Here is a 14540-nt window from a genome sequence, read left to right as displayed (position 1 = left end):
AGTATAAATTTATACTATTTCCCTAAAGCTATGTCTTTATTGCCGGGGGACAAAGCTATGATCTTAAGTAGAATAAAAAATGGTGGTCCTAATTTGACTCAGATTGCATTGTTAAATGGAATATACCTAATAAAGCAAATTGAGTTATGATTTCCAACCTTGAAAACCACCTTTCCTTCCTCTTTATAAACTTTACGGTTGTAGTCGTGTTTTCATTGTCATATTTCATTTTCAGCAGCATGTTAAACAATGGAATCTTGCTCATCACTTTGAATTATGCATACCAGTGCATTTATGAAGAGCCAAAAATAAAATGCCATGAAAAAGATGTCCTATCTTTTCCCATCAGAATTCTGTGTCCATGTTACAGTGAGCAACACTGGACTTTATCAAAAAAGTAATTTAACTTTATACAAAGACACAACACTAATCTACTAACCCCACAAATGTATGGTAGACATTTATCTCTGCCACACAACAGAATATGCTTCCATTCTGCAAGTTAGCAGGTGGGTTTATGGAACACAATATACTCACCCACATACTTAGATCCTACCAATTATAAACTCACAAAGAGTTATTCATAGATCTCATTTGGATGAAGAAATTAATAGATGCTCTTCTCGATCTAACAAATGGTGCAGGCATTTTGCTGCTCCTCATTCCACACATACCATACTTCATCAGGATTAGAGGCCCTAGGAGGATGGTATCTAGGCCACATAATATCTGATCTGCTTGTACATGCACCACATCCACAAGGTGGAGGAGGTCCATATGCTGGATCATGTACCATGCATGGAGGATACTTAGGGTAGTATATAACCTGGGCAGGAGGATCTTGTTTTGGAGGTTCCTTCTCTTCCTTCTTCTCCTCCTTCTTCTCCTCTTTCTTCTCTTCCTTCTTTGGTTCTTCCTTTTTCCCCTCCTTCTCCTCCTTCTTCTCTTCTTTCTTTTCTTCCTTCTTCTCTTCTTTCTTCTCCTTCTCCTCCTTTTTCTCCTCCTTCTTCTCCTCTTTTTTCTCCTCCTTCTTCTCCTCCTTCTTCTCCTCCTTCTTCGGCTCCTCCTTCGGTTTTGGTGGTGGTGGCGGCGGCGGTGTAGGACCAGTGCTAACCAAGTGTGCACACCTGAATTTTCTCCTTATCTCATTAACAATGGATACTGGATCTGCATCTCCAACCACTGTTAAGGTCTTGTCCCTCATACTCACTGAAATAGTGTCTATTCCTGTAATCCAATCATAAGCCAAGAACAAAAACATTAATCAGTGGCTGCAAGAGAGAACTTGAGAATGATGTAAGCTCCTGCAAGAGGCATTGATTGAATCAGGATTATCAGACATTGGAAGAAGACCGTACATTAGTTCTTAGACCCATAAAAAGTTAGAAAGGATAGTTTAAAAAGGTTAACAATGAAGTAAATTGGGATTGTCAGAGTATCCTTTTGTTTACCAATCATACATTGGCAGCAACACCTAAGATCTAACCAGCTGGACAAAGGGGGGAAACGCCATTATTTATAAATCTGTTATGTACTTCAACAATCAAAAACAAGATCGGAAAGAAAAGGTGAATGATTTAGCTCAGGGTGTAGCTCAAAACAAATTGGGAGATGAAAAACACTTCCTTCAGTGCCAATATTATCAACATTTTGAAGTATTAGAAGGTCTAATTGAAGAGGGCTTGTAGGAATATGAGGATCAAAAGATTGAAAGACCACACAAATTTCTTAAAACATTCATCATCTAACACATTAGGCTACTACCCAATTAACACAGATGGAATTTGTAAAGAATTTAACTTGCGAAAATTACCCTGGCACAATGCAGAGAATAACATATTTATAAGACTGAATAGCCAAGCAAAAATAAAGAAAGAAGATGAGGTAACTTAAAGCTTGTGAAGGACAAAAGGCACTTCCATTTTTCCAGTTTTGAAGCTCGGCAATTAACCCTGGTTCGATTTCCTTCTAATAATATTATAATCGTCAGCCATTTCTGACGAATTGGGCCCAAGATCTACAATCCGAAAAGGGCAAATACGAAAAGGTGCACATTTATCAAAGTAAAAGGTTGAAAAAACAATCTTTGTTTCCTTGAAAGTCCGATCAGACATTGATCTACCTAAAAACAGAGGAGATCGAAGATCCGAACAAGTTAAACAAATAGAGACGATAAAGAATCGAGCTTTATCTTTTCATCTTTCATATTTCATGAACAGTTTGTGAAGATCTGGAGAGAAAGCCGAGCGGAGAAAAAGAATCTGAATCTGTAAAAGGTGGGAGACTAAATAGAAAGTTGACAGCATAAAGATCTGAAGATTCATATTAATTTCCCCAAAAAATGAAAAGATTACAAAAGCTGAAATTCTCTATAAACAATGTAACAAAAACAAAGCAAAACATGAAACGCAAATCCTCATCAAAACTCACTGTGTGGGGGTTTATTTAATCAAAGAACAAAAACCAAGTTCCTTTTCTTTAGATCCAACATAATTGCAAGGTGAAAAGAAAGCAATTTGGTATAAGAACACGGTACCATCTATTCTTGTGACAGATTGCAAGGCAACCCTCTTGCATTTGTAGCAGTCCATATCCACCCTCATTACAGTAGTCTGCAATGTCAGAACACAAAGTAAGTACACCATGAGATTACACAATTCGTCCTTGAATAATCAAGAAGATTGCAAGAGACAAACATAGCTTCTTACCGTAGACATCTTCGACAGAAACTTCCTGCAAGACTGAGTACCAGCAGAGAGGGCTGTTAGTATCCTTGTGATGAGGAACGAGTGCAAATTTAAGACTTCCTTCCCACGTCTATCATCTTAATATCTCCGTCAGATGACGCACAAATTCCAATCCCTAACAGCTAGACTGTCCAGCTTTTTGGACTAAAAACAAAGAGTCACAGATGGGAGTTATACAAGACTGATAAGGCAAAGAATTTGAGAAAACCCCACCCAGGTGAAGAAATTTAAGAGCGGGTGGATCACGTATTTTCGGAAATAATATAAAAGCACTAAATAATGGGGTGAGATGAGCCGTGAGTGGACCACAATCTATCGTACTATTGTGAATTATGATGAAGTTTTGGAATCATCTGGATACGGAGATTCTATGAATTTTCACCTCATGTTTTATTTTCCAAAAATTAACTTACATATATGTTGTCTAGATATTAACTTATATAACAATATAGAGATAAAAGAGATACTATTTTAGAAAGTGTATTCATAATATTTGAAAATTCTAACAACACACAAGATGATATCATTGATATAAATTATTTGAGAAGAAAGCCTACAAGTTAGGATCTTCCAAAACGAGAACTTGAACACTAGAAACTCGCACTTGAAGAGCTTGCTTAGAAATGATCATATGCTTTCTTATATAGACACTTGCCACCACTAACACGACCAATGAGAAATAAAATGTAGATGAGACTACCTTGATACAAATATTAAATGCCCACTCTATTACAACTAAACACCCCTCTATTATAATGAATGCCCTTTCTATTACAATTACCTTGATACAAATATTAAATGTCCACTCTATTACAATTAAGCACCGCCATGTGTGCCAATTTAAAAATTATATATCTTTTTGGAGCAATAAGTAAATAGATTAAATACAAGAACTAGTTAAGGTGTAACTACCTAGCTACAATGATTAAATACATTCCACAAACTTGTAAAATATAATATTAAATATCCACTCAATTACAATTACCTTGATACAAATATTAAATGTCCACTCTATTACAATTAAGCACCACCATGTGTGCCAATTGAAAAATTATATATCTTTTTGGGGCAATAAGAAAATAGATTAAATACAACCACTAGTTAAGGTGCAACTACCTAGCTACAACGATTATATACATTCCACAAACTTGTAAAATATCGCTAATGGGTCATGATAAAAGAAATGGTCGGTGAAGCATATTCTTGCATCAATGTTTAAAAATATGAACCTTGTTTTTAATTATTGAGGTTAATTGGTTTAAACATAAGAAATTTATTGAAATTGATTGGTTCTAATTTAGGAAGTGGGTGTTTAAAAATGGAAACCTTTTTATTGAAATTGATTGTTGATATGTTGAATGGTAAAATTAATTTGTTTAGAAGAGTTGTGAGATTTTATGAATAGAAATTATGTTTCTTTATGGATAAAGTTTAAGTTCCAAGTTTTGTAAGAATTGTACTTATGTTTTAATCATAAATCAAATTTATCAACCTATTTGAAGTCATTTATCTGATATGACACAATATATTCAGTATTTTATTTATTATTTATTATTTATATTATACAACAAAATAGCTACATTCATTTATAACCATCAAACTTAACCGTAGAACTCTAGATATCCCAACACAACTCATAATTAATGAGATGCAAATCATAACTGAATGGCAACAAGATTTAGCGAGTTGAAGACCCCACTGTACCAAAGAGGATGGTTGGTTTGATACAGAATGTGACATTCCCACTCACAAAACCTCTCAATAGGCGGCTTGACAAAGCTCAAAGTTCCATGTGAAATCACTAAAGTCGGCAAAACTAAAACCTTCGAGTATCCAAGGCTGCCAATAGTACTGGGCCCACCAACGATTATACGTGACTTAGTGAAAAGCAAAATAGTATACAATAAAATAATAATATTCGTGATGGTATGTTCAAATAGATGGTTTTATGACTTGCGGATTAGGGGTTGTCCAATATAATTCGGTTTGGTTGTGGAGTACAAACGTGTTTTTTGTTTTTTTTCTTCATAAAATTGGGATATGACATTGATTTAATTGTGGCGAATATATGAAATATTAGTGATTTAATAGTATAATTTTGTGCTTTGGTATGGGAAGAAATGTATTTGATCATTTTTTTCCTGGGATTGATTTTGTGATAGTTTTTTGTGTTAATGTTTCAGATCATATTATATGATCTATCAATCATTGAGAACAAATAGTCATTTGGTATGATTTTAAACATTGATGTTAAAAACTATCACACAATTGATCCCAAATAAGAAAATAATCAACTAATATGGATTGTGATGGGCTAGAAAATTTAAATCTAATGGTTTTGAAAGATAGGGTGGTGTCAATGGGCCCTTGGTCTACTGGTGAAGTTGAATGGCTCACAAAGAGCCCATGAGGGATCAAGTCTTGCTGAGTGCAAGGCTTCGACATCATAAGGGATGAGGTTGGGATTGTGCCCTGGGTGATTTTGACGACGTGGATGCACCTCAGTCCTTGGCTATAAGTCAAAGAGATTTCAGGCACGAGTGGGCCCGTATCAGGTTCCTAAAAAGTCTATGTGGTGGCCTTTGCTGGTTGGTAGCTTTCAGGCTTCGTGCCTTGCTAGGTTGCCTTGCAGGTATGAACCCTCCATTAAAAAAAAAAGATAGGGTGGTGAGTTTAAAATCAAGTTGTTTTCTACGTAGAATTATAATGTGAGAACATAAAATGGGTTGATGTCATCTATCGCTTGTTTTGTTGATTTTTGTTTTTACTACTACCAAGTGTCACTATTGGCGGACTACAAACAATGTTGATACTTTTTTAGTTTTAAGTTGGAACATTATTACTTAGGGTCTATTTGGCATTGGGAATACAAGTGGAATAGGCATATGTAAATTCTTGAAATTTTGAATTTTCTATTTGGATGCACCAAATCGAAATTGGAATAGGAATAAAATAGGAATACATATTCCAATTTTGGCCCAAAAATGAGCATTTGCTATTCTAGCTAAATAAGTGGAATTAGATTATGCATTCCTATTCCAATTTAATTCATTTTAGAAAACATACATTTTTGGGTCCGTGAATTCCACATCAAATTCTAGGTGAACAAAACATGAATAGGAATATGTACCCCTATTTTCTATTCGAGAATAAGTATTCCTATTCCCATATTTATATTCCTACAGCCAAATGGACCCTTAGTGTTTCTATATTTACTAGGATGGGCGTAGATATCTCTTTATAAAACTTATGGTAGTTTAAATAATATACTAGGTGGTAAACCCAAAGATATAACTCCCCTTTGATGTAGTGGATCAACTAATGTTTATGATTTTAACTATTAGGCTTTTGTTGCTAATGTTACTAGTATTGTTAATATGTTGATCATACACCATTTAGTTTATTGTACTTAAGGTACAATGCCCTAGTTTTTGTTGCTTTAATATTAAAAAAAAATCACTCAATGAGGGTTGAGATCTTTTAAAAGTACCTCTTCTTTGTAAACATAAATGAAAAATGATATATTTTTAATTAATGTCTTATAGTGGTTCTATGTAATACTCTTCATTATAAACATTCCATAGATGAAAATATTTGTTAGTAATTAAATAGGTTATTATTTTTGAAAAAAATATTGTGGTTATTGTATATCTATACACAATGGGTTATATTTATTTAATTTATCACAAGCTGTCAAGATACATATTTGATGGCAAAATATAATTTTTAAATCTTTTAAATTTGTTCAATTTTGAATTTATATTAACTGATATGGTTGATTTAATCCATTTCTAGTATGTCACGTAGATATGATTGTTATTCATTATATAAGGCTCTCAAGTCATTTTTGCATTCTAGTCAACTTACTATTTCCATATCTTGATTTCAAAAAAACCTTTTCTAGCAATGTTAAGGCCACTGCATATTTAGCCACAAAGTGTTCAACTATGTGACTTAGCCATTTAGTCCAAACAAAAATGGCCCAATATTTATGACCACAATATAATAGGACCCTAATATTAAACCTATATTTTATATTTCAATTAGCAACATTTAAATGTGGGATAAAGTGCTTTGAAATTTAACATAGGATAGATCTCAAATAAGATCTAACTAATATGGGAAAAAGATCATGTTAAAATAAGAGCCCAAAGGGAGTGTGGAATTGTAAGTGGATAGAATTTATTATACTAAATTCTTATTAGATGTATAAGGAAAAGGTTATTCACTTAGGTCTCATTCAAGTAACTAAGATATGAAAAGTCACTTCTCAGCTTACCTTCAGTGCTTGATGAGAGAGAATCTAACGGTGTAAGAGTAATCTTTCATCCCTAATTGTTTTCCTTTTCTACTTACCTTTAGTGCTTGATGTGAGAGAATACAAGGTGTAAGAATAAGCTTGTATCCCTAATTATTTACCTTTTATGTGTTATGAGTAAATTCTTTTGTTGAGAGGCGTTAGAGTAAAGTTTTAACTTAATCATGTTTACTAAGTTACTTTGCTCCCTTTTTTAGATTTCACTTTTATGCATTTTAAAAATTTAATAATTATATTAATTATCAAATATTTTTCTTTAGAGTTTCTTTTAGGTTGCGTGATCATTTATTATAATGAATGATACATTATATATTTTTTATTGTTAAATGGCTAAGCCTTGTATTTTTTTTTAAATTTTGAATAAAATTTATAAATTTCTCTATTCAGTTAGGAAACCATAAGAAAATAATAGAGGCAAGAAAAAACTCCAAGATAGCACAAGACCAAAGTCATGTTACTAATACAAAAAGAATAAAGGGGCATGCACATTTTTACATATCAGTCAAGGGAATACCCTTGTTTTGCAATTTATTTGGAGTGTACATATAATTCTATGGGGCATAGCCCAATTTTACATGTTGAGTGAGGGGTGAAATCTTATTTTTTGATCAAACTGAGAAAACTAAGGATTTAGAATATAGAAAATTTACATAGATCAGGAGACATATAGTGACTATGGAATCATATGCTGCTTGTGATTCCATCATTAACCCTTTAAATTTTTATGACCTATGTGTTGGCTCCTGATTTGACATGATTTCAAATACCTTATGCAAATGAAAATAATAGTTATGAATTAACTAAATACGATGATAGGTAATTGAAAGAAAATCAATAGGACCAACTATTAAGATTTTCCAGTCTCCTTCCCTTTGAATTCAACAAGATACAGGTGGGTGTACCTTGGAATTTATCATTTATCTCCTCAACAATAATATTCAACATAAATTCCAGCACAACAGATGATCACCTTCGGTTCTTCTAATTTAAGGATTGTAAAATGGGTGGAAAATGGCAAATTATTCAAACCCTAAGACTCCCCTAATCAAGCGCATGCTAACTTTTCATATCTATAAACAATAAAAGATTTTAAAGATTTGATTTAAATGATTTTACACCATACAGTTTATTCAGATTATGAAAACTTGATACATGATCAATGCTTTATCCTTTTGGGCTATTAACTCACAAAACTTGACATGTGATACCAGATCTATCCTATCACTTTATGAAAAGGAAATCAATACTCAACTTAGGATCTCATTCTTATCAAAATTTCCTAATGAAATCATCAATTTTTTAAAGTCACATCAAGCATCTACATAATCAATTTGATTATTAGCAAAATATGAACTAAGATATAAGTCAAAATGAATTTCAATTGGAACTCAATAGACTTAGTCATCAAATTTTGAAAGCAACACAAGTAGAGACAAGATCTAAATTGGGCAACCAGTAGTGTACTTTGTATTATCTTGCTTGAAAATATACTATTTTGAAGTATCAACCTTTGTGAGACAAAAAACTAAGGATAGACTCTACTCTTCTAAACTCATTGCTTCCATTAAAAGATAACTCTAGAATAATTCAACTAGATAGCAATGGACAAACTCAAAACATAAGAAGATGTATTCATTTCAATTAAAATTTGGACCCTTTCTCTAGCTCAAGGAACTCACTTATATAGATGATTTGCAACATTTAGGCTTAGAGAGAAATTATACATGTCGCATTTTCACTTGACAACCAAAATTGTTGTAGAAAATGACAAAACATCAACATCTTGAACTTTTACAAAATGAGACAAAACAAAATGAAAAGCATTTTAGCATAAGTAACTAGCAACTAGGATCTTCAAGACAAGTCCTTATTTTTCATGTAGGTGTACCCATAATGGATGAACCATAAAAGTAAGATATCCTAGTGAAATAATTTGGTCCTCCCTCTTCACCAATAATGATTCCATCATGTTTCCTAATTGATGCAAGTAATGGGTGTCAATCACAAGGTTATCCCTAATAACCTTCCATGAACTTCTTCTAATTTCAAGAAACTCCTAAACCCTTCCTTAGGACCTACTCAAGACTAGAGTGGTGGTGAATGGCTTCCTCAACATTCCCACTTCACCTTCCAATGCCATCTTTATCTTCAAACTATCCTCAAGCCTTCCAAAAGGCAACCAAATCTTCTCCACACCTCACTCCCTTGCACCCTATAGGATCTTAGACTCCACTATACCTCTTTGTACTCTTTTCCATCATTTTATCAAGTTTCACAACCATTTGACAGGTTTTGGGCTTCCTTCTAAGCCAAATCTACAAGTTGCTCTAGGAGGCCTAATAGGGGCTCTTTCCTTGTAGCCCTATCTAACAAAAATAATCACCATACTCCAAAAAATTCCAAAGAAATCACCCAACCAATTATAGAATCTCTTATAAAATATGAAGACCTAACAAACTTCACAAGATGGGTTCTAGTTCGACTCTCCTTAACCCTTAACTCTTAAGCTCTAGTTTAAGGCTAAATAGGCTTACTACCACAATTTGCACTAACAAATCTTCAAGACTGAAACCCACATCAAAAATATCTCCACCAAAAGTTGGGACATCCTCCCAAACTACCATCTTCCAAACCTCAAGCACCCATGACCTTCTTTATGCCTTCTATAGTATTATTCTTGATTTTCTACACACTAAGCACGTACAGATGCTTAGTTTAATAGCTATCAGGAGATCTCATGTAGGTGGGTATTTTGCAAAATAAAAGGTAAATAAGAATCTCCATCCTATATCCCTTATATGGGCCAAAAACTAGGTTTTTCCACCATGGGAATCATGAAGGAGACTCCATTTCACTTGAAACCCTAAGTACATATTAGGATAAACAATAGGTACAAAATAAAGTAAATATACTTCAAGATAATCCTATTCAACTACAACTAATTAGTACATTCACAAGTAAGTCAAAACACAACTTTCTGCAATCAACACATGTACATACTGTAACTCTGTAAGGAAATCTCAAAATAGTGCTTGTTGTTTGCACTTGTTTTCCCACCAAAAATTGCTTTATTGTTTCAAATTATGTACATCCAACTCTAATAACCTTCCTAGGTTGAAGAACAGTAAATTTATAGGCCAAGAATCTTGACCTTACATATTCACATTTTCTTGTTCAATCAAAACCCAACTATGATTGTTGGCATTCCAATTTTGCAAGAAAAGTTGCTCAACAACAATTGTTTTGGTTGTGTGAGCAACTTTTTGATAATTTTTGCAACTTTTCCATTTTTCAAATCAGATGACTTATAATGCCTATGAAAACTTAATAAATCATGCAAGAATCCTAAAAAACATAAAATTGAAGATTTTTGGTCAACTCATAGTGTTGACCAATGTTGACTCACCTTTGAGTTGTCCATAGGCCTTATTACAACATGTAAGAAATTTTCCTAAATGCATTCTAGGGATGCTTGAGATTGACTTATTGTCTTGTGTCATCTTGGAGACTTATTAGCCCCCCACTCTATCCAAAATTGGTTTTTGACCACCTTATTTAGGACCTTGGGCCCTTGTACCATACTCCCACTGTTTGAAAAACTAAAGTCTCTTGAGTTGCTAAGTGTTGAAGACTTGTGCCATGCTTTATGATATCTTCCTTTGTCATCCAGATTGCTTCCACCTTAGGTAAGCCTTACAACTTCACCGGGTACTCCTTGTAGGTTTTGTTTCTTCTCTTCTATACTATCTTAGTGTCTAGTATGCATTCTAGGGTAAGAGTGCAAACTTGGATCGCAATTCTGCTAAAGTTAATTCCATAGAATGAGACCTTTTCAAAAACAGGTACCCAAATTTTTACAAGTTAGGTACCCATTACAATTTAGGCACCCAATCCATTTTCAAACAATTGGGTACCTAATTTTTGAATAGGATTAGGTGCCCGAACCACTTTTTAAAAATTGGGTACCTGAATTTAAAGAAATCAGGTACCCAATTTGTTTGAAATCTGAGAAAACTACAAAACTCACTTTTTTGAGGTTTTTTTCCCATTTTTACTTAGTGCAAAATGGGATCCCGATTTTAGCATAGAAATAGGAGCCCATTTTTGGATTTCTATAGACCCCCTATTGCTCTTTTTTGATATACGAAGTATTTTACTTTGTTTTCTACTATTTTATTTTATTATTTTTAATTTTACGCTTTATAATTCCATATTGTATTTTTTTCGCTTTTAATATGTAAAATTGTAAATTTCCATTGTTAATAGTTTTATCTTTAGAATTTTTGATGTATTTAATAAAAAATACAATGTTGAATGATTAGATAGATGTAAATTAGATTGTTTAATCATGTAATTACATTGATATTTTATATTTATTTCAACTAAATAGTAATTAGTTATAAATTAGTTTGTAAACCATATAACAAAGAAAGTAAAACTAACTATATTCCTAAGTTTAACCGAGCAACCAAACCATAACCATACAATAATTTAATCTAAACACTAAACATAAAACTAAGTATTTACTATGCTTCCTTACCTTAAAACCATAATTTTAACTCTAAACCCTAGATTCATGTAACTCTAATCCTAAGCTCAACTCTTTAATCCAAACATTAACTGAATCTCTAATCCTAAATAATCATACATAACCATTTATCATAAACACAACCTTAGCCCTAATTATGACATTTAAACTAGACAAGCTCTTAAATTCTATTTGTGATTTTCAATAAACTTAATGTTTTGAGGTTCAAATCAAATGTAATTTTAAATCCCCTACTCCAAATTATCTAGACCATCATGTATCAATTTATCATTTCATTATTTAGTTAGATAAATTTTACACCAAAATTTTCAATAATTTGATGACCATATCTTTTTTAATAAAACTACATGCTAACCAGAAACATGGTATTAACCTTGATGTAAAATCTCACTCTCACCATAATTCCAAGCCTAACCCTAACACTGATTAAAATTTTAACCAAATTAAATAATTAAAATTTAGAAACCTAACCCTAATCATTAATAAACTTAATCCTAAATGTTAAACCCTAATTCTAATTGTAACTTCAAATGTTAAACCTAACACTTGATCCCTAGCCAGGTAACCATAATAGTGCTTAGGTCCATAATGGAAAGTAATCTTAATCCTAGGTTTGAAAACATATAACTATCTATTGTAATAGCTAGAGTGTCATAAATTTGACAAATAATCTAGTCTTCCATAGGAAAGAAAAAATACATGGACATCCAATACCATTTTTCTCCCATGCTTGACATGGTAGAGATAGAAATGTAAAATTGGAGAAAGTTAACACGTAGGTGAATATTGTACAACTACCTTGAAAAAAAATTTGAGCATACACAAGTTCAGGTGGCATTTAGAGTTGATAGGCCTCATGGACCTAATAATTGATATCTTGTTATTTTAGAAGAGTCTTAAAAAATATTCAATGAGTGAGAGATTCTTAGAAATAACTATCACAATCTTTGATTATTCTTGTTATGATTATTTATTTATCTGCTTATGTAATTATTTATGTGCATTTGATTAATCGTATTTTGTGGACCTCTTTAGTTGATATTAATAATTAATTCAATGATGTGGTAAAATGTAGAAAGGCTCTACGAAAAGTGTAGGTTGTGCATGTTCTTTACATGTTGAGTTTTTAATGTGCATGTTCCTTCCATATTAAGTTTTGCATGGACACTAAATCTTACCACCATGGACACCTCTATTCAATTCTTGAAATATCACCTAGTTGAGAAGGGAAAAAAATTTCACCTCCTTTTGTTTTCTACATATCACTCAAGTGATAGTTCTTGAACATCTAAACCTCTTGAGAAACCCTTTTGAATAGTTTAATTCATAGAGCACATGTCATTTACTTTGGTTTACTAAGATCCAATAGGAGTACAAAAAATGTGGCAATGATAGTGTTCACATGCATTGTATGTATTACCAGGTCATGCCCAAAAATCAACCTTTTTAATATACTATTCTCCAAAATCACCCCTAAGAAAAGCATTTTTTTTTGTCTTATATGAGTAATCCTAATCAACATAGCCATATGATGGCACCTTAAGTGTAGAGCGTCACTCCTAGTATGGAAAGGAAAATTTATATTTTTTTTATAAAGCTATGTTTTCATAAACAATAAACAAAATGAAATTGTCATTTCCATCTTTACATTACTAATACATACTGCCCTTCCACTTTTGGATACATGGCCACTAAGGGAAATAAAATTTCATAATACTTCCCTCTTCCATTTAGTGGTATCACCATATTAACTCCACCTTTGAGTAATGATGTTGATCACCATCTAGGTTTCTAAGATGGTATGCCATGCTTTCTTAGTCCATGTTGTTTCTTGTGACTCTTTTTGCAACCCTTTTTCTAGGACATTTCAACTCCCAATACATTTTGGTATATATGGAAAATGAAAATATCTTTGTAACACTTTATTATTATCTATGTGATTGATCTTAATCATTTTCTAAAATAATTATTATGTTCGATATTATAAATTACATAGAATTAGCAGTGATAAGGGAATCTCATTCAAGATGCACACACTTAGCTTTAAGGAAAATCAAACATTTTAACCCTAAAAGAGTAGCTTCAATCATAATGCTAATCCTAAATATTATGTTTTGTGCCTCAATCATAATGGTAATTACTCTACCAATTTGGATAACCCTAATTCCTAACCCAAACCATAATTTTATTTATATACATTCAATCCTAATTGTTTTAATATTGAACCTTAATCGTACAAATTTGGTAAGGCATAATTATAAACATATTTATATAAGATATTTTTAGAATTCACATTTAAGTTGATTTATTGATATAGTTTTTTGGAGTCTTATTTTATGATTAGGCTTAAATTTGGTATAATGTTCAATTAGCGTTAACATTAAAGTTTACTTACTATTTAACTTTATTTATTTAATTGATATGTTTAAAGATCTGTGCATTTATATAATTGATATTTTAGATTTATTTTATTAAATAGCAATTTTGTGATTTTTTATGTTGTTTAAACATATATGCATATTATATTTGATGGACTCACCACCACCCCCTCCCCCTCCCCCACCCCCACCTCTGCCTCCACCCCTCCATTTCCATCTCCACCTCCACCCCCACCTCTATGACCACCTAGTCCTCCTCTAGTACCTCCTGAAGAGGATTTGAGGGAGAGCATGAGGCGCAACCTTCACAACCTCATGTACGATAGTGAGACTATTAGGTGCAAGGTCCACCCCCCTCACCTACTTCACCTTGTAGATAGTATGCAAGGCATTGTTCACTCAATCAAGCATTTGGATTGCTATATTAATAGCTTTAGATTATGGAGGTAAAACATGTGTGCCTTTTATTCTAATGGCCTATCCTGTAGAGAGGTCCATAAGCTCAAAATAAATAAATGACATTTTACAAGATATTTTATAAACCCTAA

The 14540-nt window shown here is 32.6% G+C and overlaps 1 protein-coding gene across 1 annotated transcript; it reads right to left on the bottom strand.

Moving 5' to 3' along the window:
* Window positions 1–314: 314 nt before the first annotated feature.
* Window positions 315–2771, bottom strand: LOC149542298 (uncharacterized). The gene is made up of 3 exons (XM_089797279.1): window positions 2709–2771; window positions 2537–2612; window positions 315–1227 (listed from the first exon to the last, which is right to left on the bottom strand). Exons 1-3 carry the CDS (start codon window positions 2715–2717, stop codon window positions 629–631), a joined length of 684 nt encoding a protein of 227 aa, XP_089653405.1. The 5' UTR covers window positions 2718–2771; the 3' UTR covers window positions 315–628.
* Between the last annotated feature and the right edge of the window lie 11769 nt (window positions 2772–14540).

Source organism: Cupressus sempervirens, chromosome 8, assembly GCF_028749045.1.
Source record: "Cupressus sempervirens isolate cs-2001-9-10 chromosome 8, ASM2874904v1, whole genome shotgun sequence".
Taxonomy (NCBI): domain Eukaryota; kingdom Viridiplantae; phylum Streptophyta; class Pinopsida; order Cupressales; family Cupressaceae; genus Cupressus; species Cupressus sempervirens.
This window is presented reverse-complemented; position numbering and strand designations above follow the sequence as displayed.